This window comes from Halichoeres trimaculatus, unplaced genomic scaffold (genome assembly GCF_033239565.1).
Source record: "Halichoeres trimaculatus isolate MK-OKI-2021-1 unplaced genomic scaffold, fHalTri1.1 fHalTri1_scaffold_5, whole genome shotgun sequence".
NCBI classification, from domain to species: Eukaryota; Metazoa; Chordata; class Actinopteri; order Labriformes; family Labridae; genus Halichoeres; species Halichoeres trimaculatus.
The window spans coordinates 5,854,264-5,879,573 of NW_027437183.1; the positions used below are offsets into that span (position 1 = coordinate 5,854,264).

The window sequence follows — 25,310 nt, forward strand, 5'->3', positions numbered from 1 at the left end:
TTTTTTAATCTTTATTTTTATTAAATTATTCAAATATTTTTATACATAAATATATATTTATTAAGTATTTGTATTTATATACTATATTAATTTTATTTTAAAATAATAAGAAAAGGTGAGTGTCAAAACAGAGAAGGACTGCAGTAGCCTTCTTATAGTAGACAGCCCCCATTCTGAGACCTTCATTGATTAATTTATCAGTGAATAAATACCTCAGAAATGTTAGTTAAGTCATTAAAAGGCAGCACATATTGCTGCGAAGAAACTCTAATCTTCAACGGCAACATTAACACAAAATAAGCGACATGATTTTACAGTTTTTCTCTCATTCAAGTCAGCTTTACCTAGGGATGGGTACCGAATTAGGTACTTTTATAGGTACCGACCGAATTCTGCCAAAAGTACCAGGTACAGGTTCACGTAGAATCAGAAGGTACCATGTTTAGGTACCTAAATGCATCCTTGTGACTGTGAGAGTGGAAGAGTAGGCAATTTTCCAAGCTGGACATGAACACAGCATGACAAGGTTATAAACTGAAGAATAAATATGTTAAGTTGAAAAAAATATATATTTAATTCTCAAACAAATTGATATTTTTTTACCACATGAACACAAAAAAATACTGAAAATTGGTACCGTTGAGTACCGGTATCGATTGCCAGGTACCGGGTATCGGTACTGTATCGTTTCAAAAGTGAGAGGTACCCATCCCTAGCTTTACCCCTCAAATTTTCAACTGCTTTATTGTCCACCTTTTTCAACGCTGGGTGGAATTAATACATAATTAAGTTGTTGTATGTTCTTGTGACAGAAATGTATTTTCAAACACTGTTGCATTATCACAATTTTATCAGTTTATAATTTTTACTTTAGGATTTGTAAACACCATAGTTTAATTCAAGTTTCAGTGGACTTTTCTTTTAAATTATGTTTCAAGGGTTTTATGCCTTAATTCAAAGACAATAGGACAGTGGATAAAGCTTGGTGACTATGTCCTTTATACATGAGATGCACAATGTAACTACAAGGCCAAACCCACACATCAAATCCTGATGTATTACCCAAGCCCTTAACTTCTTGATTTTTGACCCGATACCTTAAAACCAAGATAAAATTACTGCTATGAGATCAAGACATCTAAAAAAGTTTAACCATAGTTGTCATATCTGCTTTTAAAAAGGGTACAAAGGTCTAAATCAGTTAATATCATATGGATTTATAAGAAAAAGGCCATGTTTGATGTAGTTACTGAGTCTGTGTGGGAGGAACACATGTCTCCATATGGTGGCTCACTGTATCAGTAACGGTGTTGGAGCTGTCCTGCTGCAGTAAACAGGTCTCTTATCTAATCGTGGACTGTTCTTTCAAAGCTGGTTTCTCTATTAGACTAGTCATGCAGTACTTAAATCCTTTTTGTGCAACCCACTTTCACTTCTTTTCATACACAATGCGCTGCACTCTGATCCTCTCTATCATTCTACCCACTGACATTATATAACATCAAATCAGATCATACCTGAAAAGAATCACTCAATACCTGTATTGTATGCCTGCGCTGAATGGCTTTAACAACACCACATTCAAAGCCAGCACACATGTCGTTTATTTGCTTTCTCTCAGAGGAAATGAACAAACTTTTTCTTAATCATCTTTATTTTCACTTGATTGGGTATTTAACAAGATTTATGCGATATAAAAACATTCCAGAGAGCGATATTCTCTCACGCAGCTCATTTAACCAGAACTTTCTCTTTTATAATTATATCCTGGCATGCATCAATCCTTTCGCTCATCTGTCGACAAAATCGTCCGCAGAGCTTTGATGAGACCATTTGCATCTTTTCTGGCATAAAAGTGCAGCAATTAAACTTTTTTTCTCACAACTTTAAAACACTTTTCAAGCCTTTGCTTTCCTGAATGTGCCAAATTTGCCCCCGTGAATTACTGTAAGCGAAGGGAATGTTTCTTTCACTGCCGCATACAAGTCTACAAAATCCTGGTTCACTGTCATGTCCTAGAGAGGGAGCGAGAAAAAGACAGATACACAGAGAAGTGGGTGAATATGTTTAAAAAGGGAGAGGATTAACAGAATGTCTCAAAGACGAGAGTTGTATGTGTGACTCACTGAAAAGTCTAACGTCTCCATGGCTGAATCTGGGTTTTCCTGTATTGCCTTCAGGATAGCATAGGAGCCAGCGTTTTGGATAGGGTTCCTCCCCATCTGGCCAGAGACAAACAAAACACATACAATAATACGTCACAAGCATTTGACTTGAGGCTTTTTTGAGGCTTTTCTAGCATTTTAAACTGGCAGGAAGACAGTTACTGTCCCAGATTGATCCTAATTACCTTATGGTATGACACTGACCTCTGATTATCACATGCCAGTCAGTCAGTGCCACATACCGGTAGGTCAACACCATGTGCCATTCAGTTGACCCATGTGCTAATGGCACATAAGTGCCAGTCATTAAGTGGCATGTGCCAGTCAATCAACGGCACATGCCAGTAGCTGCACCTTATGTCAGTTGCTAAGTGATCTATGTATGAAGCTAACTGCCCTTTATGTGGCGCTGTGCTATCTGCATGTTGTGCCTTTTCATCACCACATGGCACTGGCTGACAGACATGTGCCACTTAATGACTGGCACGTAGTTTGTTGTAATGATAAACACCCTTGAGACAAATGTGAAACTCATTAACGATCTCCCCCACCGTTAACCAAGCCAACATTCTCTACACCTACAAACTGAAAAGGCCGCCAGTGATGCAATAGACCAGGTCCCACTTCCTACGCGACAACGGCATAAGCCACGGAAACGGTGTTTCAGCCTACCTAAAACACAAACTTTTGAAAACAGCCCCCAGAGTGGCTGCCGACACCGTTGCCATGTAAACAGTAGGGCGGCCTTTTCAGTGGAAACGCTGACTTCAGACTCCGCTTCGTGCAAGCGCATACAACAGGACAACGGTACCGTTGTTACGATCATCACGGACTACTATGTTAAGCTTTTGCTGCTGAATCTGCTGAAGCTGTTGACTGTCTTTCAGCAAAATGAGCATCTGTTGCTCCACTTTTGAACTAAGTATTTTCCAATACACCAGATGATTGGCCCAACTCTACTTGGGTGGAGCTCTCCCAAAAGCGGCTTCGGCGACAAGACAGTTGTAGCGCCGACTATAGGCCTGGCATGCTTACTGCAGCGTTTTCAGTCCTTCAGCACTTCCGTGTAAACACAGATTTTTTTTCCACTGTGTTTTCAGATGAAAACGTCGAGTAAACGGGGCCTTGGTAGAAGTCTACCATAAAGCCCTATTGATCCCACGTGAAGGAGCAAGGCTAGCAGTCCACTGTAGTGTTCAACACTGACCATGTCCCTGTCCATGTAATTAATTGAAGTTTCACAGCAGGACTGACCATTGATGGATTGGCCTCCTGTTGATTGCTGATTGGTCATCCTAAGTACAGTCATTACCCTAGTTTCTGAGAATTGTTTGGGTCACAAGATGTCTGGTGTATGTGTGGCCTTGCTTGCTCAGAAAGACAATTCAAAACTACAATAAATGTTGGAGATAAGAAGTGTCTGAGGTGGTGGTGGCCTCACAACTTGGTCAGCAAATGTACTCAAGATGATCATAGACCCCAAACAACTTTAACCCCAAACTAGGTTAACAGCTCTGTTAGACCACATGTGACTCAATGGCAGACCAACGACCCTTTGAGACTCATATTTTCTTGCTCTGTCCAGTCAGGTAGACCTGAAGAAGCCTGAAGAGGATAGGTGAAAGGCCTCCAAGACCTTAACCAATTCATATTCAATCTCTGCAGCTACTCTCCTCCAAGGATGTCTTTGGAATTGTTGTCTTTGCAGTTTTATGTCTTTTGTCATAAAGAACCAGGTGCTGGGACTCGAACACAATCAGCGTTGAATGTTTTAGTATGTGACTTGTCAACAGTGTGCTTTTTGATTGTCCAGATGTGTACTTGTCGCAAGCAAAACTTTGGAAAAATCGACCTTGGTCCGAAAAATAAAAGCCGCAAATTGGCTCAGCAAAATAACATTGCTGGTGTGAAAGCTTGGAATAATAAACGGTAGGTTAAAAAAAATAAATGATGTGCAAAATATTCGCACAAAAATATGCGTCCGGTGTGCAAAAAAGCTTAACACTGGAATCAAAAAATAGGTTAAATCAACATTTCCAACATGGTGCTCACCATCATAGGGATTAAAAATGTCTCTCTGGAATCTAACCAGTGATGTCATAGGGATTAAACACATTTTTTAATACAGATAATGGTTTAAACAGCTGGTTTATTTCCACTTTTATGCAAAGCTGAGCCAATAGGCTGCTAGCAGGAAACTTTTCTTGATGACGATTAGGCCCAAACTTATTCTTTCAGCTCTTAACAGTAAAAGTAACTTATCACACTTCTGAATCCTGAATGGCTGAAATTTTGCTGTTCACAGAAAGTTTACAGACAATTTAACATCCAATTAATACTTCATCTTATGAGAGCATATGTTTCCATTACATCTTCAGGCGATAACTTAGTTTAAGTGCAACTTTTCCCCATCATTTCTTCTTAAAAACCATCTCACTCCTGGATTAAGATGAGTCCCAAACTCTGCTTGAGATCAACATTAAAACAAAGTACAGTGCTCCACTTATTCATCTGTTGCCCCCTGTAGCTTTCACAGCTCCAACCAATCTGTTTTCAGCAGCTTACATTCAGGGATTTGATTGTCCTATTTGCTTTGAGGCCCACGGCAAGGCAGATCGCTCCTTCAGGGGGTATTCGGTTCTCACTGCGGCGAGAAACAAATGGAGAAGTCAACAAAAAAGAAAGTGTTGGGGTGTGAGGGAAGCAATCAGAAAGTGTCATCTTTAAAAAAGCATTTTCATCGATGTTGCTCAAATGTCTCTAAACTGTGAAGAAAGCTTTATTTTGCTTGAGAAACAAAGAGGTACTGAAAGACAGAAGGGGAGCACTGCTTAAGATTTATTACCAAAACAACTAATCAAGTGGAGCAAATTGACCACTAGGAGTCTAATAAAGAAAGGGTCCTGTAGTTTTTCTCTCAGAGTTCGAACCAAACGAGATGAAACAATCAGGGTAATTTCCTCTCATTGTGATTTACGAAATAATAATCTCAGAAATTAAAGGTCCATACCTCACATTCAGCTCCTCTAATATGGTGTTTTCTTTCAGAGCCTGTCCCAAGGCGTTGGCTCCTTCTTTACCAAAACCATTAAAAGACAGATCCACGGCTCTGAGGGAAAAGTTTCCCTACAGCAAAGGAACAAATAAATGCAAGAAGAAGTTAGAGTTTAAACAAGCTTGACCAGAGACCAAAAGAACAACCGGATTTAATGTAAGAGAGCCCCAGTATAGATCCTGAGATAATAAGCCTCTCAGGACCTGAATCAATCAGAGCTGTCAGCGTGGCGTGATGATCAGAGCCCTCCTGACCACTCCGGTCATTAAGGAGAAGCTGCTTCTTCTGTTTCTCCTGCTGGGACTTACTTAATGAATACTTGACCTGAGGGTTGCTGCACAAACTGCATAAACAAGTGAGGTTTTATACACAACATTATCCTTTGAAAACCTGCAGAGGTGAGTCATAATATCAAAATTAATACACGTCAGTTTAGAAATTTAAAATATTCTATAAAACTCTGATTGGTTCAAACCAATTGATTCTTAATAGATAAAGTGATACAAGAGATTTGTCGTGACTCACACAGGTCATGTCAATTTGATTGGTGAAAACACCTCTGCCTGTTGATACAGTGGCTAAAATGTTTCTGACAAATGCTGGTCTAAAATGATGAAATAATGACAGAAACCAGGCAAAAGGTATGAGAGCAGACTGAGGAACTACTTGACCCTTGACATCTCTGATGGGAAAAACTGGAGCAAGGCAGCCTGGGTTGTGAAAGCATCTGTTTACTTAAATCAGTGATTCTCAGCTGGTGGGTCGCTGCAAAAACGTCATCCATAAGTAAGTCAATCAAGGGCCTTTGCCTGGGAGGAAAAAAAGCTTTTATTTGGAAGGGATTTTTTTTTTTTTTGTCTGTTCACACTCCTAAACAGTAGGTGGCGATAATGGCCTGTAATGCTAACTGACACCTGCAGATTCACAGTGCAGAAGAAGATCCACAAAGTTTGCTCTCATGTTCAATTGAGCATGGCAAAATGCAAGTTCAACTCCATCTACATGAGATATGGATTTGGAAAAATGTTCCTGTATCTGGGTCACAGCTTGTCTTATTGGAGTGAAGGTAGGTCCCAAAGCCAGACCAGCTGAAATCCACTGGCGTAAACCAACAATATTTGAGGCAGCTGTAACAGCAGCATGTCTGTTACTACCTACTGACCAGGTAAGCAAGAAATTTATATATTGCTGCATTTAATGTTTTTCTCACTTCTTATAATCACTTTCTTAATGCTGCTTCTTTTAAACCTTCAATTTTTGCACTTCTTTTTCTCTTCCGTTGTTTCTTATGCTTGCATATTTTAAAAATTCACTTAATGCTTCTTCCTGCTTGTATTTTATGTGTTTTATGTCTATGGCTGCTCTCTGACATGCAACTTTTTTGTGCGGTTACTGCTGTTGTCACAGACAATAATTTATGGAAGTGTTTCTGGAGGTCACAAGCATCCAATACTGACTTTCCTTCTTGGTCCTTGCAAAAACTTAAATCTTATCATGTGTTTTTGTCTTATTTTAAGTAAAAATTGTCTTGTTATACTTGATGTTAGCTACATTCAACAGGTCAGAGGTCAGTCCAGAAAAATGTCTTGTTTTAAGTTATTTAAAGACAAAAATTAGGTCTGAATTGCTTGTAACAAGCAAAAAATCTGACAATGGAACAAGAAAAAATTGCTCAAAAAAAAAGTTTAAAACTAGAAACATGTCTTAATACAAGTAACTTTTCTCTTTTTCCATTTGCAGATTTTTTTCCACTTGTTAGAAGTAATTCAGACCTGATTTTTGTCTTTAAATAACTTGAAATAAGACATATTTCTGGACTGGTTGGTAAATGTGGCTTATACCATGTCTAAAAAGACATTTTCTACAGAAAATAAGACAAAAACAAAAGATTTAATTTTTTTCCAGTGTAGAAATTTTTCCAGATTGCTTGGCTTTTCACTCAAAGAGGACAGGGCATTGGATAGAGCAGGAAACAGGGTGCTTCATTAGGCACGCAACCTAGACCTCTTGGCCATACTTGAGGAATTTTTTATTACTACCATGATGATGTTAGGATATTTAAAGTCTTTCCAATTTTTGCTGAGGACTGTTTTCTGGAATTGTCTCACATTTTTTCAACAAAGTTTTTCACAGACTGAGGAATATCTGCCTATCCGTACTTCTGAGGGACTGGGCCTCTCTGAAATAATCTTTTTATACCCAGTCGTTTTGCTGACGTGTTGCCAGTTAATCTGTATGAGACAAGTTCTAGTTATTCAAGTGTGGTTGAATAATGAATATGTTGATCTTGTGCTCTGCATAAATTTGTAATTGTTGTCTTATTCTGGGTTTTGTTGATACAGCTTGAACTTTATCTTGGTGTGGTGCTTGGCTGCAGATTTTGGGACTTATGAGATTTTGATTTACTGAAGCTTCTGGATAATTTTGTGACACTTCTTAAAAAAAAAGGTTTTTGTGTTTTGAATTTAAAAGAAACATGAAGTGGATTAATGCCGCAAGACACAAGAAGACAGGCGTATACCACGACTGTCGGCTATCCAACAGTTTTTGACTCATGCATAGTCTATTTAGTTGCGAAATGCTTCTGAATTGACCATGGTTACTTAATGTTGTTGTTTCCCTTCAGGTTTATTTGCAGGGTGTTATTTGTATTCTGTTTTTTTTTTTACTTCCTTTGCTTCATTTTAGGGAGTCTCTTTTAACATCTGGCCTTGGACTACAGATGGAAACTAGCTTTTGACTAACTGGCACAATTACAGAAATGTTACCTAATATGCATTGTTCCTATAAATCAAAGATGCTATGAGAAGGATCTGTTTTGATTGCACTCCCTCGCCACCTTCTGCCCTGGAATCTCACACACACTTTCATAAATTTCTTTTAGTGAGGCATGTGTTTGTTTTGGAATTAAATGGAGAGAGCATCGAAACAAACTTTCTTTATTCAAGATATATATTATTATATCCATAGGCTAATATGACATGTCAGTAAGTAGTTTAGTAGCGGTCTATATTTAGCGCAGCTGTCATTCCGGTGCTCTAAGACGTGTCTGTAATGGGTAACATTAGTGAATTCTGGTTATGTCCAGCCAGTCATCTACCAATCAGAGCTAACGTAACCTCACTCTTCATTTTATTGATAGACTCTCAAGTTTGAACAGACCACTGCAGAATAACTGCTGACTGTGGGAGGGAATGAACATTATCACAAACAGATTAGTCCTTTTAGCCTTTAGTTCGGGCTGTATCACTCTCCTGTATCATTCTTCTGCTCTTCTGTCGTTTTTCTGTCTGACAGTTAGGCTCTAGTGTCCACCATCACTACAAAATTAATCACAGAAGGGAGACTTCTTAAAGATCACTTAGAAACTCCTCGCAGCCCCTTTAATTAAATAAATAGAAATGTTTGCCCTGTGATAGGCTGGAGGCTTGTCCAGGGTTTAATACTATCAGCTTTGGATGATGTCTCTGAGACGGTGCTAATGTTTTACACAGTCTTTGGTTTTCTCTCTTTGCTGTAGTCTGTGAAAAGCATTGTCCAGGTGCATTACCTCGAGCCCATTGGCCAACAGCACAGCTCCTCTTCCTCTGATAGAGTTCCAGGCCAGATTTAAAGATTTCAGCCCCGTGTTCTCTGACAGGGAGTCTCCCAAGAACTGCCCTTTGGATAGGAAACGAAATGCAAATTAATGGCTTTATGAAAATTTAAAACTCCAATTTTGTTACATAAAACAAAAAGTCAGGTCTCACTTTCAGCTCTCAAAGCCTGTGACATTTGTTTCACATCCAGACTGGAGCAGGAAGGAAATGACACAATGACACATGACAGATGTACTTATGATACTGTAGTGGCAGGGAAGTATAATCAGAAGCACTTATTAAAATCAAACACTCACTTCCACTATCTCTGCGGGCAACTTATCTCATCTCCGCTGAGATGGTGTGAGTGTGTTTCATTGCCTTAAAGCACCAGTGAGTAAGCCTGACGCAGAAATCACAAAGAGAGGGATCCCTGATATTATCACGCCAACGATAAGAAAGTGCACGGCCCTCAGCGGTTCGTAATCACAGAAAACACGCTCATGGTGCGCTCTGGAAAAGTAATAACACCAGCTTGGGTGTCAGTGAGCGTTAGATTAGTGTACTTTCTCTCCACTGTTCGGAAGTGTGCGCTCAGAACCAATGAGGACGCTCTTTGATATTTCAGCCATGGAGGAAATTGAGTATGTGGGGGTGATTCATCTACACGAACAGCAATAAGACGTAGCTGTGCCCCTTTTTCCCACGGACAGATTTATTTTCTATTACCTCCATCACACACTCAGTACACCCCAGACGGTGGTTCCTCCGCAGACTGCCTGTCACAGAGCTCATCCTCATCATAATTGAAAGAGGTTTTAATGAAGGCGGTACGTTCTTGACCTTTGAATGCCACAGTCTGCCGCAGCCTGCTGTCCTCTGTCTGCTCAGAGATAAGGCTGCACCATTATGGCGAGCTCTTACTGGTTTTATGAGGATAGCTTTCTAAATTCTATTTAAGTAGATAGCACTTATCATACATGGTCAGAATATCACATTAATCTGCACTCTTTGCTGTAATTGGTTTATTTATAGGGCTTTATTGTGCAGTCAGTCAGGGGCGTATCCAGACTTTTCAGACTGAGGTGGCCTGAATAAGGTCATGACTGAAAGACCACCTCCACGGCACACAGTGTTCTACATGTGTTGATTTGAAGCAGACACTCATGGCAAATGAAAGTTTAATGACTCTTGTGTTAGTGTTCAATACGTTTTCTCAAGCTGTTTCTCATCTACTCTGGTAAACCAATACCAAATTCTTCAATCAACAGAGCAGTAAATCAAGAATCATAGTTAGCTGACCATTTAAAGCTAAACTTCTCAGAATAGATAGATATAAATCAGCATTATAAGATCTCTGTTTGAATTGCATTTTAGTTCCCACTAAAAGATGCGATGAGGAGAATCTGTTTAAATTGGACTGCCTCGCCACCTTCTGGCCTGGAGTCTCAGCACATGTGTTTTTGTTTGGGAACAAATTTTCTTAATTCTTGAAAAGAATAGAACGAGGTAGGGTATTTATCAGAACAGTTACATTGCCCTGTTGGTTGAAACATGACAACAAGCAAACACATGTTTGTTCCGTATGTCAGTAGCTGGCTATATGTAGCACTATCAGCAGCCTGGTGCTCCGACGTATCCATAGACTAACGCGTCAACAAGCAAACTGTCAGTTCTTACGGTAGTTTAGTAGACACCCATACGTAGCTCTGACAGCCTGGTGCTGTGAGATATGTCTGTAATGTGTAACGTTAGTGAGTCCTGGTTGTGTCCTGCTAGCTAACGTAACCTCACTCTGCATTCTATTGATAGACTCTCAAGTTTGAACAGACTACTGCAGAATAACTGCTGACTGTGGGTTGAAATGAACATTATCACAAACAGTTTAGCCCTTTAAGCCTTTAGCGTAGGCTGTATCACTCTCGTGTTTAGCTTTCTTCTGCTCTTCTGTTCTTTTTCTGTCTGACAGTTAGACTCCAGTGTCCACCATCACTACAGAATTAACCCAAGAAATCAATTTCACCAGAGAAAAACACAGATCTCGTCGTGGTGTTGTCATAGAGACTTGGACGTGTTGTAAATCAATCCAGTCTTGCTTGACCTGATTGCCAAACTAATTAGAAGCTAGGAAGTAGCATTTCCAAATAACCTGCACTGGCCCTGATAATCCCATCTCAAAGTGTGGATTACGATCAGTAGGGATGGGTACCTTACACATTTAAAATGATACGGTACCAATGTTCAGTACCTGGCATACGGTACTCAACGGTACCAATTTTCGGTACTTTTTTTGCGTTTATGTGGTAAAAAAAATATAAAGTTGTATAATCAATAACAAAATCTCATTTTTTTTTTTAATTCAACATAATTATTCTTCAGTATATAACCTTGCAATGCTGTGTTCATGTCCAGCATGGAAAACTGCCTACTTTTCTACTCTCTCAGTCACAAGGATGCATTTAGGTACCTAAACATGGTACTTTTTATGTGAATCGGTACCCGGTACTTCTGACTGAATTTGGTCGGTACCTATAAAAGTACCTAATTCTGTACCCATCCCTAACGATCAGGCATATATCTAGAAGAGAGACTTTTTCAAGATCACTTCATCTCCCCACAGCCCCTTTAAACAAAGTTGGGTTGAGTTCCAACATTTCCAGTACAGCCAGAGACTGTGGCCAGGTCCACACGAAGCAGGTTATCTGGGAAACTGCATGCACTTATGTATGTTGACATCTACATGAAACTGCAGATTAAAGTCACCAAAAACAGTGTTTTCTGAAAACTCCAACCAAAGTGCAGATTTTGGCAAACTCTGGATTTGTGGTATGGATGGGTACCTTTCACATTTGAAATGATACGGTACCGATGCCCGGTACCTGGCAATTGGTACCAGTGCTCAACAGTACCAATTTTCAGTACTTTTTTGTGTTTATGTGGTAAAAAATATCAATTTGTTTAATAATAAAATATAAAGTTGTTCAGTTTAACATATTTATTCTTCTATATATAACCTTAAAATGCTGTGTTCATGTCCAGCATGGAGAATTGCCTACTCTTCCACTCACAAGGATGCATTTAGGTACCTTAACATGGTACCTTTTGGTTTTACGTGAATCGGTACTCGGTACTTTTGACAGAATCTGGTCGCTAATTTATGGTTTCATGTATATATATATATATATATATATAGAAAACAGAGTTTTTGGATCTCAAACGTCACAGCTGAATGGCCAGGGTTCATCCTGATTGGCTTGCAGGGGTTTCTCGTCTGAATAACGTCACCACATATGGGTTTTGCATGCTTCGAGCCGCACTTACCAGAGGATTTACCTGGATACGTGCGTACAAAAGTATTTAAAACTTAATGAGGGGGGATATTCATTTTTGAAAATACCTGGCTATGTGTGTGCAAGGCCTAGGAACAGGGCTCAGGGTTTAGAGGCACTTGTACTGTTGTTGAGGTCTTTTATTGGGTTGTTGTTTGATGTCTCGTTGGTTGTTTCAGCATTTTAGTCAAGATGAGATTTTGTTTTAATTGTGCCTTTATCAATAAATAAATAAACAAAAGCCTTTACTTGACATTCATGACATTGCAAAAATTATACTGATGTAAAATTCACCAAGTTTATCTCCAACAGATATTTTCAACCAATTAAAATTTAACTTACCCTTGCTAAAAACACTATTTATGTTCATATTTTTTTAACCAACCAGTCTTTTTCTAATTATTTTCTAATTATTAATGCAACATGCCCTAAGGTTGAGTTATCTGGTTGTTTTAATAAATAAGTGAATAAAAAATGGGAGCACTTGAAACTGTTTCCTTTTTAAAATGCTTAAACCTCAGAGAAGTTTTTCTTTTATAAAATATGAAACGTGTTCACATAACTGCAGCCGTACCTGCACGTTCTCCCAGAGCGTTGTAGCTGAGGTCCAGGTGCTGCAGCTTTGTGTTGCTGATCAAGGCCGGACCGAGGTGTTCAGCACAGCGGTCTGTTAAATGGTTTCCCGACAGATTAAGCCTCAAAAGAGAGCTGTTCTCCTTCAGCATAGCAGCAATTGCTCTGGCTCCGTAATCCCCAAGTCTGTTGTTGGATAAATCCACCTCTGGGATGAAGAGGCAAGGGAAGAAAACGTCACGAGTGGAGGAGAAATGTGAAGCAAGAGGAACATATATACATATCATTTTTATATAACAGTTTGATAAAATAATTGCTTCAAATGTTCACAGAAAAAAAGTTCAGCTTCTTCCAAAGATTTTGAGTGTTTTCAGTCATGATTTTTTTTACCATCGTTTTCTTTATTAAATGATTACTCACTGGAAAGGACAAATCTGATCAAATCTTAAAAACCTCAGCACTTCAGAGGGTCCTGTGAGGATTCTTCATCCATGGATGAAGGAGAAAAGATGATTTTAAGGTTAGATTTGCTTTTTTATCTACAATAGCAAAATGCCTCTTCAAATTTTGAGGAGACATACGATTTGAAGACTCTATCTTCTTCTCTCTCCTCTCCTTTATGATTAAAGGGTATTTGGAGGAGATGGAGCTTACAGCCTCATCCAGCAGAGGGAGCTCTAGCCCAAACAAGCTTCTCACCCCTGTTCTGCCTTCCCTGTCCTTTTTCTGACATTAATCCACACACTCTTTGTTTAGTCTCTTGTCTTCTCTGTCGTGTAGAGTGGGTTTGGTGAGAGGTGGGAGCTTGCAGCTGGTAAGCAGTATAATTTGACAAAAGCCAGAGAAGAGAGAGGCCCCAGAAAGTGTTGTCTGGTTGTATCCACAATTTTTGTTTTACAATTTTAAATCAGGATTTTCAAAAATTATTTATAATTTTTTTTGTTTATTGTCAAATTAAAGTCATTCATTATAGTCTTTGTTTATAAGCTTGGTTGGAAAAAAGTTAACATGTCAGATATCCTGAATAAATCTTAAAAACTGACCCAAATTTGATGTGGATTTTTCTGGGAAAATATGGCTCCTGATATAGTTTGTAGACATCATCCTTTTTGTAAAACACGTTGGTATTGATCTACTAAGATCCCAAATAACGCACTAAATTGCGTGTTCAAACTAAAAGAATTCATGTGCTATTTGTGGGCATGTTGTGAGTGATCTACTATGATTGCATGTGCAATTGATAACAGGTGCAAAAATTATGCAGAGCTCCCTACTAAAATGCGAATTCTGTGTGTGCTGCCGGCTGTCACCATCGAGAGTTTGGGGAAGCAGAGTGTCTGCAAATGAAAAATGAAGTTTGGGACGTGGAGTTGGAGCAAAACCATAAGGTCTGTCCATGAAATAAAAAGAAGATGGTCAGTAATCAATTATCAGCCACTTGTGCGAAAAGCTGTGCCAGTTTGCGCCTGCGTTTCAAACATGCTAACTGTAAGTGCAAAAACACTCCTGGTATTTTGCACGTTCAGATGATCAGCAAACATTAGGGCGTTAGGGCGTGCTATTCTGCTCATCCGACAGACGCAGTCCTCGGTGCACCCGGTTAGTACATCAGCGATCAAGTTTGCACATTTTATACACACAGACCAATAATGTTATAATTGGCTGGGATAAAGACTCTGTTTCCCATGAGCACTACCAACAACTGTTATAATGCTGTGTTCCATTTGTACTCGGAAGTCGGAATTTCCAAGTTCCAAGTGGGAACACCCAGCTGGAACGCCTCCTCGAGGTCAGAATTTTTTGACTTGTGAGTAGGAGCATCAACACAACCCTGAGTTACCAGTAGGAAATTCCAAGTTCAGGGGTAAACAGTAATTAAGCTAATGTTATATCCTTTTTATTCTAGAATTTTTGACTAGAGTTTGTTGCAATAAATCAGCCATATGTTTAGTGTTATTCAATGTTTATATACAGAAATAGTGCTGTTATGGCAAGTTTTTCCGACTTAGCAACTGGACCCGTGAACTCAGAGATGATGTCATTCCCACTTCTGACTTCCCAGCTCTGAGTACAAATGGAACGCAGCATGAGGATGTGACTCTTCCAAGGTGTGCATTTGTTCTGGAGAGCAGATCTTGTTTTTTGTGTTTTCATGAACAGCAAATAAAGCTCTGGTGTATATTTCTGTCTGCAGGATCAGCCCAGAAAGTTAAACCAACTTTGCTGATTAAGGATGTTCAATAGAAAACAAATTCTTTGATGGAATTATTCTCCATCAGTCCCTCTTTAGCTTCCCGAGCATTAGGCTGACATTAAATTAATACAGAACACACACCCCAGATGTTAGACCATGTGCTGTGGCGTAGAATTGAGGTGAGAGTGCCATACGAGTGGGCGTGGGGGTGACACTGCTGCTAGAAAAGGTGAAACAGAGTGGGGCTGGGGGGAGAGGGTGACACCATACGTGCATGCTTGAGTGCCCGGTGAAACCACCTGTAATGTAACAATTTTCCTTCAACATCTCAGCCACGGCAGCTCCTCCCATTCCTTCCATCCAATTATCTCGAAGGTTCAGCCTCAGTATTGAAGTGTTGGTTACCAGGGGAACCGCCAGTGCTTTGGTGCCCTGCAAACACAAAACCAAGCCCCCCTTGAGTGAAATTCTGCTGTTTGTTCCCCGCAGTATATTTTCATATCTGTGTTTCAGTTAAAAGAGTTCATGTACTGATGCAGGTGGGCAGAGAGAGAAAGAATGGAGTATTAAACCTGTTTGAGACAAATGAGGCAGAAGGGAGCTGTGTGGAGGCGTATAGGTCAGAAATGAAGCATACAGAACATGAAAATTATAGTCTCCAGCTTTGCTAATGAGAAAGTTGAGAGCATGAAACCCTCTGTTAACTTGATCCTTCAAAAACCAGAGCATAAAAAATGCACATCAAAGGTTTCTCAATGCATGCAGGCCATCTTTCTATAATATTCAAGAAGCCGTTCTACCTCTGAGACACCAAACAAAAACCTTTTGCAGAAGCTCATACTATACTGTAGTTTTTGACCTCTCTGCTCTGTGATTGGAAAGGGGAACATTTAAAGTCAGCTCTGATGATGCTGGGTGTTAAGGAATGGATTTACTTTGTCAACTCTCATTTGCAGCATTATGGAGCAGTGGGAGGCTGTGAAAATGTCAAAATGTGTCTATAAGAGCAGCAGGGGGCACGTACTCACATTTTCATGATGTGCAGAGCGGTTTTGCATCGATTAAACATCAATATGCTTTTAATTGTAACAGCTAGTGGTTGTTATTGAAGCTATAAGTGTGAGACATGACTTAGCATACGGTACATCTTTCACTCTCCGTTAATGCCTGTCTGGGAAAATGAAAAACGTACGACTTGTTTCTTGTTTTCTTTGTTCTCAATCAGTTGATGAGAAGGTGGATGGGTTTTTTATTCATCCCATCTTTTTTTTTGGCAAATCTTTCAAGCTCCTCAATATTTGATGCTTTTGAATTTTACAGGAAATGTTTGGGAATTTTTAACAGATTTTTCCTGTTTTCTTATAAAACAACACAAGAATAGTAGATTTAAATATATTTTCAGTTATTTTACACTTAAAAACAAAATAGTAATTTTATGGTTGATTATCCTAAGTTTTTTAAGATTTTTTTCTGTTTCTCAAAAATATTTTACACAACTGTAGAACTACAGAAATTAACTGTAAAATGACATCCTGGATGTTTTTTTTTAAGTATCATGCCAATGGACCCTGGACTTTAATTCAGTCCCTTTACAGGTTTTCGATAGTCCGGTTTTCACCATGCAGTCCAGTTTAGATCAGTACAATTTGGTATGGGTCAGCTCGGTTAAGCCTGTTCTGTTTGCTTTTCTCCAGCCCCCTCGTAGTAAGGCAAGGCAAGGTGAGTTTATTTATATAGCAGATTTCAGCAAGGCAATTCAAAGTGCTTTACAGACATAACAAAACAAATAAAACTCTATTAAAAGGCAGATTAAAAATTACTAAGATACAATAAAACAAAGTGAGAAAAAGAATAAAAAGTTAGAACAGATTTTAAAACAGATTTTAAGATAAGAGTCACAGTGCAGAGTTGCAAATTGTATGTTTGTTTTGTTTTTTTTTTTGTTTTGTTTTTTTAAGAAAAATTATTGTTAAAATGCTCTAATAAAAGGCAACTGTAAAAAGGTGAGTCTTCAACCTGGATTTAAATTAGCTCAGAGTTTCAGCAGACCTGATATTTTCTGGCAGTTTGTTCCAGATATTTGGAGCATAGAAGCTGAATCAAAACATGATTGCAATTGTAGTAGGTGGCATGTAAGCCGGATGCTTATAGCCACATTAGTTAAATAAGAGCATGAAGCCATGGCAGCGCAACACAGTGTACCTGGCCAATAAATCCAACGGAGAAGAAAAACGCTACACAGCAAACAAAGAGCAACGATGAAAGACATCCAACAATTTGTCTTCTTTGTGATTTCCATCTGGCTCTTTGTTGCAAAGCGCAATCAAGCTTTGTTTCAGAGAGGGCGGAGTACCGCTAAGAGAATTACAGCCTCGCACGCTAAGTGATGATTCTTTCGATCAATCAACTGTCTGTAGTGTTGTAGCTCCACCTCCCGGGCTCAGATCGGTTTAGTCTGGCATCCTTACGGAGGGATGCTAAGGAGTTGGATGGCTTGTCTTGGTCATTTGGGGATCTGTCTTGGGATTAATATTCTAAAATGTGTACCCTACCAAGACAAACCAAACTGAACTTCTTGGTGGAACCGAAGCCAATGAGATCCAGGACAGGGCGAGTCAACAAGGCTCACTTTGGTTTTCTGGAGCTTGTTCTTCACCAGGAGCCACGTACGTTTCGGCCCCTTGTCATGTTCAAAGACAAAGCCACAACCCAGACCAAGACCCAGTTTTGCTGCTGACTGCTTGAGGTTTTCTTTCCAAATCTTGGCATACCCTTCTTTCTTCATGATTCGACCTTGAGGAGATTCCCAGTTCCAAACTGGGCTCTGAAGCATCTCCCAACCATACTTATCTGTGGAGACAGTATTCTACTTCGGTCTCATCTGAGCAAAGAAGACATTGTCTGCAGAATCCACCTCCAGATGGTCCTTGGCATCCTCCAGTCTACTGGCTTGAAGGTTTCACTCTCTCCTGTAGAGAAGTAGAGATTTTCTTGGCCTGCATCCTCCATAGCAGTCCATGTCTGGGGCATCAGGGCTCTAGTGCCAGTCTTCTTCGACACTTCAACAATTCCTGACTTGGCTGAGTCATGGGCTCATGTAGTTTGGTAGTTGTTCTGGACTTTTTAGAGGATCACATCTCTTTCTTTGGTTTTCTTTCCAGAGTCCAGTTTTGAAATCTTTGTCTTTCTTCCTCTGCCAGACTTGTTCTGGACTGTGTGTGTCTCTCTTTGAATTTCTTGATGAAACTTCTCACTCCATTTCTTCTCCTTCGACCCTGGTAGTTTTGATTTTTTTTTTTTTTTTTTTGTGAAATCATTTTGTTTCTGTGTGCCAAAACATTCAAGAACTGAGCGTTTCAATGCTGGTTCAGCTGAGGTTGAATTGGATTGAAAAATAAACAACGCCGGCCCATCGCTGTTCTCACGCTAACCACCACACCTCCAACCAGAGTTTGATGAGTCAGGTGGCTTTGTCTTAGTTGATGGCAGGGTTGGTTTGATGTGTTGAAATGTCAGATGACTTTCTTTGGCGTCTTGGGTCTTATCACTAAAAAGTTGTTGTATTGATTTCTGGTAATTGAGCCATCTCTCATGTTTGCGTCAGAATAAAACCACGTAAACAGTTTCAGTTGTGAAACAGCTCAGATTTGTTAGAATAGGCGAAGGAATTTTCGTGGTGGTGCTAAATTTCCACTGAGAAACTCGCAGTTCAACGTCTGACTTTTGGCGTTGGTGTTCCCCTTCAGTTACCACTGAAATGCCAAGCTGTTTATCCAGACAACTTCACGACTTTACGAACTCAATTTAACGGCAGCTAACGTGAGTTATGATTTTAAACAGTACAGTTGATGTTCACAGACTTGATTCAGTTACAAACATTTCTTTAGATGTGTGCTCAAACCTTAAGTTCTGTTAACTTCTTCATTTCACACATGACTCTTCCCAGAGTATTAAACCTCTGTCAGTTATTGCTACATTTGAGATCTGAGAGTATATGAAACCTGTCCTCAGGTGACCTTCTGATCTGGCACAATATCATAGTTAAAAAACAATTGTTGAACTTGTTCCAGGGAAAGCCAGTTCTTTTGTTTTATTGAGAATCAACCAGCATGAACTGTTCCGGTCATGCTACCAAACTGCTGAGATTTGTCAGAACAGGTAAAAGAAAAACAGTTTGCACCGTGAAAAACAAATAAAAAAATGTTGTGATGAATGGCAGCCAAAATAATCCAGGTATATTCTCAGTACAACATAATCACCTTACAGATACAAAATGTCAAAAGTATGAGATAGTATAAGGGCATTTTGAGATACTTAGTCTAAATTATGACATAAGAAGTTAAATCAATGAACTAAATTAAAAGTATGAGATTAAGACTCAAATTATGAGAAAAAGTCAAATTTATGAGATACTAAGTCATAGATTAATTTAAAAAAAAAACAAAATTAGGGGAAAAAAAGCTAAATTACGAGATACTTATCTTAAATTATGAGATAAAAATGTGAAAATATGAGATAAAACGTTGAAATAATAACTTAAAGCTGACATTATGACATAAAACATTGAAAATATTAAATGAGAAGTTAAAATTATGAGACAGTAAGTTGAAATATGAGATAAAAAGTTGAAATTATGAGAAAATAACTTAAAAATATGAGATAAGAAGTTAAAATTGTGTGATATTAAGTCAAAGCTATGATGAAAAAACTGAAAATCATGAGATAAAAGGCTTAAAATATGCGATACTTATATTAAATCATGAGATAAAAATGTGAAAATATGAGATAAAGAGTTAAATTATGAGACAAAAGTTAAAAAATATAAGATGAAAAGTTAGAACTTTGCAATAAAAAGTTAAAATTATGAGATTAAAAATTAAGATTATGAGATTTTTAGTCAAAGATATGATAAAAAATAGTCAAAATCATGAGATAAAAGGCTAAAAATTTGAGATTTTTATGTTAAATTATATGATAAAAATTTGAAAATATGAGATAAAGGTTGAAATTATGAGATAAAAGTTTGTAAATATGAGATAAAAAAGTCAAAATTATAAGATAAACTTTAAAGTATGACATAATAAGTTAAATTATGAAATACAAAAATGAAATATGAAATGAGAAGCTAAAATTATGAGGTAATAAGTTGAAAATGTGACATGACAAGTTGAAATTATGAGATAAATTAAAAATATGCGATGAGAAGATTTAATTATAAGCTTAGAGGTTGACAATATGAGATGAAAAGTTAGAATTATGCAATACAAAGTTAAAATTATGAGATAGAAAAAATACAAATTGTGAGATGGAAAAAGCTATGCTGGAAAATGATGGAAAAAGGTCAAAATTATGAGATAAAAAGTTGAAAATATGAGATACTTAAATACAATTGAGATGAAAATGCAAAAATTTGAGATGAAACAATTTAAATATGAAGCATTTGTTGAAATTTTGAGATATTGATTTGAATTTATGAGGTAAAATAGATAAATAGATGAGAATTTGGGATTCAACTCAAATGAAAATATAAAGGCAAAAGAAATTAATTCAAAGTGAGGACATACAAATAGAAATAAAAAATAATAATTCAAATTATGATATTATATGTTACATTTTGAGACATAAAGTAATTTTAATTACCATATTTTTCCTTTACAAGTGCAAGTATCCCTATGTAATTTTTTTCCCCCCTGGCAGAAACAGGCCTCCACACACACTCATGCAAAACTCCTGAAAAACTCTTGAACTCCAGCACAGATTGAGATTATACTAAGGCATAAAAAACAATTGATTCTGATAAAGATGCCCAACCAAAACCTTCAGTCTTCTTACTTTAAACAAATAAGTCTAGTACTGGCTTTGAATATTCATGTGAAGTCATACTTAACATGCACTGCAGAGGTGTGTACATGCATGATCTAACCCCAGCAACCGGACTTGGAACTTGTTGAATCCCAGCTGCTCTGGTTTGTGCACAGATTCTGTCATGATCAGCTCAGTCCCTCCAGGGCAGGACGTGACTTTGAATTAATGAGCCAGACACTGATCAGAGGTCTGTGCTGATCTGACACAAGAGTCAAACGTTTGTGGCAGATTCAGTCAAAGTTTGTTCAATGAATCAGGTCTGATGAGTGAAACGGGAGGAAAAAAACAAACCACATTGAGAGCTGGATGAGAAATGTTTAGGTGAGGGTGTTTAAAACTAATGCTTCACGTGTTCAACAAAGCAGGATCATCCACAGTGTTATATTAAAGTGTTAATCGATCCATCTCATCTGTCTAATTTCACATGGAGGACCATGAGGTTATTTTCAGCAGCAGGGGCTTGGCAAAACTGAAAACTTGACATAAAAAGACAAAAATACACAGTTTTATGTCAAAATGTGTACATAAAAAGACCGTTCCCTTATGTTTAGTCCATGTCTCCTCTTAAAGTTTTCATACTAACAAAACCCCTGTTTGGCTGCCTATTACAACAGCACTCTCTTCCTTGTCCATTTCTTTTAATTTTTTCATCGTTTTTTTTTTTTTTTTGTCATTTTTGCATTTGGAGTGGATCATTACTTTGTATGGTTCATTTGTTAGTCGTGGACACCAAACTGGTTTACATGTGAAATCAGCTGTAGCATGTCAATGCTAACTGGTGCAAGGCCTGATGTTTCCCACAAGGTGAGGAGAAGGAGGTGAGGACGATGTGCTGATTCTCAGGTGTGAGCTAAGAAGTGACAACATTGACCTGTCCTTCCATCCATCGATACTGGGAACTTAAGATCAATCTCCAATGAGATGGACAAGCTAGCCGTGCTTACCCAGCAACAGAGAGAATACCAGAAGGCAGAGTAGCATCATGTTATTAACAGACATGGCTAATAGAGCTAACATCAGACACCAACGCCACATTGGAAGAACTTCACCTGCTGTGAGCAGACAGGATCCAGGAGACAGAGACTGAACAGACTGCTGAAGAAGCTCAGTGATGGCCAAGCTGTCATCCTCTATCTTGTTATGGACACTTTTTTTACTTTTGTTTTCTTGATTGCTGCTGTGACTCCTCCAGAATTTCCCCTTGGGGATTAACAAAGTATTTTCTATTCATTTCTATTCTAACATAAAATCAAAGTACCTTCGGCCCCAGACCACGATGCATCATGTTCAGCTCACTGTCCTGCAGGTGCCGCATGAAGTACGAGGAAGGAACCACCTGTAACTTTCCACACACCTCCATGTAGCGCGTCTGTCCTGTGGGGTCGTATCCCCCCTCTTTATCTGCAGAATGAATAAAGACACTGTCAGTACTGTCTGTCTGAATTGTTCCTCGTCAATACCTCTTTGTGGAAGCAGAGATGTGGCGCTCTCACTCCCCCCCTCCTGGAGGAGGACCTTTTGAGTGTGATATTGAAAAGTCCCTCATGGCAGATTTGGTCCTGTCAGGGGAGCTCATTCAGAGCAGATGGTTTCCACTTCAGCCTGACACAAAGACTCAGATGAAACCATTAAGATGCAAAGCGGGGCTCCACATGCGTGGGCAGGCGTGTGGAGGAGTCAGAGTTTTTCTTTGTTTTTTGTTTTTTTTTTCTCCCTGTTTCTGAGATGATTTCGTGATGGAGAAATCACAGAGGCGAGAGAGGAAAGTTAGAGACTGGGTCGCAGGCTGTACAGTGGACAAGTATGGTTATGAAATGAAAACTGGATTTTATTTCTTATCTTGTTTATAAATTTTGGACTGGAGATATTATCGATACATGACACAATAATGAAATCAAACTATTTTATGACTAAAAGGAAGATAATATTGAGAGCCATCATACTCTTGAAGCATTGTCATCATATATAAACTAATGTATCATCCTTTATATCCCAAAACAATTTTTGTTTTTACCCTCAAGCTCTATATCTGTGTCGTAGTCTTCATCAGAGATCACCTGCTCCTCCTCTTCATCCTCCTCCTCCTCCTCTTCACACTCTCTTTCACCTCCGACGAGCTCATCCCCGTCAGGGCTGGAGCGCCGGTCCTTTAGCCCACGCACGCCGACCTCTGTCCGGCTCGCTCTTTGCTGGGAGGAGAATGACACAATAAGACATCGTGACTCCTCAGAGCCACTGCGGCTGCTGCTGGCAGCCTGAGTGAGGAGATTAGATGGATTCACTGCCAGGAGAACAAAACTGATACCTACAGTTTGGACAACAGAGTCCGACACTGTGGATGGAGCATTTTAACTCCTCTTTTTAAGCTCACATCCCTTTGTCCTCACAGCTTTTGTCCCTTTTTCCAACCCCTCCTACTTCTTCTCTTCAACTTTTGAACCAGAGGCTGTTTGAGCTGTTTCTCTTTATTTAAAAAATGATGGCATATTTTTCATCACATTTTATGCTGTGATGTACTGAATATTGTTTCCTTTATGGTCCAGTCATCAAAAAACATCAAAAACATACTAAAAATTAAATAAACTTTTGAGTCACTAAGATGAGTCATGATGATGTAGACCACTTGACTATAGATTGTAAATATCAATATGGACCACATTACAGTTCCACAAAAGTGAAACTAAAACATCTGGAACTCTATTTTTATTGGCATCTTTACTGAACAACCCCAATTCATGTAAATGTTGGATAACTGTAAAATGTCAAAATAGAGAATTTGATCGTCTGCGAAACATTTAAACCCTTCATTTAACTTAGAATTAGGGGTACACTGATCACAATTTTTGGCCGATCACCGATCTTTAAAAAGCCTGACCTGCTGATATGGATTTGGGAAGATAACAATTTTTATTTTTAATAACTGACAGCATATACCTCCAATGTTCCAATCTTATTTTATTGCCCCTTTAACAACACGCCCAGCTAGAGCCTGTATTTGTGGATGCAGTCACAAACTGTTCACTGACAGGTTTTTGAAGGTAATTAGAGCTCATGTGGTGATTTCCACTACAGAGCCATGACTACTTTTTAATAAAGTGTAATTGGATAAGTGCTTAAATGCTCCTTTAGAATTTGCATATGCAATATTTACTCTTTATGTTCAGCTGTTTGGATTTGCTGAAGCCTGTATGCAGTGAAATTTTGTTCCCATGTGCAGCTCTTAGTGTCAGTCTTCTATTGTTGTTTTTTTGGCCTTGTCCGTGCTGAAAATAATGAAATGCCCAAATTATCTTTACACCGGGAAACACAGTTTTGAAACTGTCAACTCTTTACTCACACAGAGTGTTGAACATGCCTTTACCTCTGAGATACTCCGCTTCTCTGGAGTATCTTTTTCCAAACACAGTCATGTTAGCAACCTGTTGGATTTGTTTTCAGTTTTAGCATCATATGGGATATTTTTTTACTACTTCTTAAACTAAATGTAAGCTTTAAATGACATCATCCAACGTTCAAGTTTGTTTGGAGTTTGGGTTGTTCAGCTTGTGATCTCAGGCTCTTATTTTGTGAGGAAAAGCTGGATATTTATTTTTAGAGTCACACTGCTAACATGTATTTATCTCTCTGTGAAGTGCTTCATGCAGCCCAATGACTATGCCATAAAACTGTGATTATAACAGGCTCTCAAGGTGAGTCCTACCATTAAATTAATTCATGTAGCCGGCACAGGTCTAAAGAAAAACCCATAAAAAGGAAATAAAATGTCTCAGCCTGTTTTTCCTCGGCACAGAAAAGTGTTCAGACGTGTCAAGAGCTTGTATTTTTGTCAGGACCTTGATTCCTATACTCTTGCAGGTGTATATAAAGGCCATCTTCTGTGTCTTATTTAACACCATAACAACCCTTCTCCCCTACCTGGTTGTTGATACTTCCCTTTCTTTAAAGTTTGCAGACTTGGCTGGATGCTTCAGCTTCCTACCTCCCACAGCTGCAGCTTCTCACTTTGTGTTCCTGCGTCATCGTCTTCCAGCACAGAAGGCAGCAGCGTCTCCTCGGCCAACTTCTCCCCGTGAACCATGACTTCAGCCATGAGTAATGGTGCTATCGATGCTGTGAAAGATATATTTTGCTACCTTTATGCAATAATCGCCCTCTGAATTCTGCTGGGGTGTGTTTTTTTTTAAACTCAGGGTGCTGTGAAAATATTTTACTGCCAGTGAAATCACTGCCCTGGGTTTGACCAGCAGGTACTTCAGTGTGTGTTCACACAACCGAACTTGCTTCATAGGAGGGTCAAGCTCTTTGAGTGGACAGTGGAGGGACTTTGCTTCTTTATGTGGCAGCTGGTGACCAATCAGAGCCCTTCAGTGAAGTCTGGGTGGTTTGTTTTGTTGTTGCGTTGCCATGGCGCTGAGAAGCAGCTCTGTGTTGTGATTGCATACCAGCACTCACAGAAGCAGGGAAAGGGAGGAAGTAAATGAAGTGTTTACTCAGCTACAACATGGAAACGTGAACCTCTAAACTAAAACAATTTCCCCTGTGACAACTCCC

At 38.8% G+C, this 25,310-nt stretch overlaps 1 protein-coding gene across 1 annotated transcript; it reads right to left on the reverse strand.

Annotated features, from left to right (window-relative positions):
- Positions 1-1,596: 1,596 nt before the first annotated feature.
- lrrc74b (leucine rich repeat containing 74B) lies at positions 1,597-25,044 on the reverse strand. The gene is made up of 10 exons (XM_074670198.1): positions 24,739-25,044; positions 22,774-22,948; positions 22,018-22,160; positions 15,194-15,326; positions 12,702-12,908; positions 8,771-8,880; positions 5,176-5,291; positions 4,731-4,809; positions 2,127-2,222; positions 1,597-2,015 (listed from the first exon to the last, which is right to left on the reverse strand). Exons 1-10 carry the CDS (start codon positions 24,847-24,849, stop codon positions 1,899-1,901), a joined length of 1,287 nt encoding a protein of 428 aa, XP_074526299.1. The 5' UTR covers positions 24,850-25,044; the 3' UTR covers positions 1,597-1,898.
- Positions 25,045-25,310: the final 266 nt, after the last annotated feature.

Coding starts and splice junctions, on each gene's coding strand:
- lrrc74b (XM_074670198.1), bottom strand. CDS start 24,849: ATGGCTGAAGTCATGGTTCACGGGGAGAAGTTGGCCGAGGAGACGCTG. Junction 22,949..24,738: donor AGAAGCTGCAGCTGTGGGAG/GTAGGAAGCTGA, acceptor TTCTCCTCCCAG/CAAAGAGCGAGCCGGACAGA. Junction 8,881..12,701: donor CGCTCTGGGAGAACGTGCAG/GTACGGCTGCAG, acceptor TCCTATCCAAAG/GGCAGTTCTTGGGAGACTCC.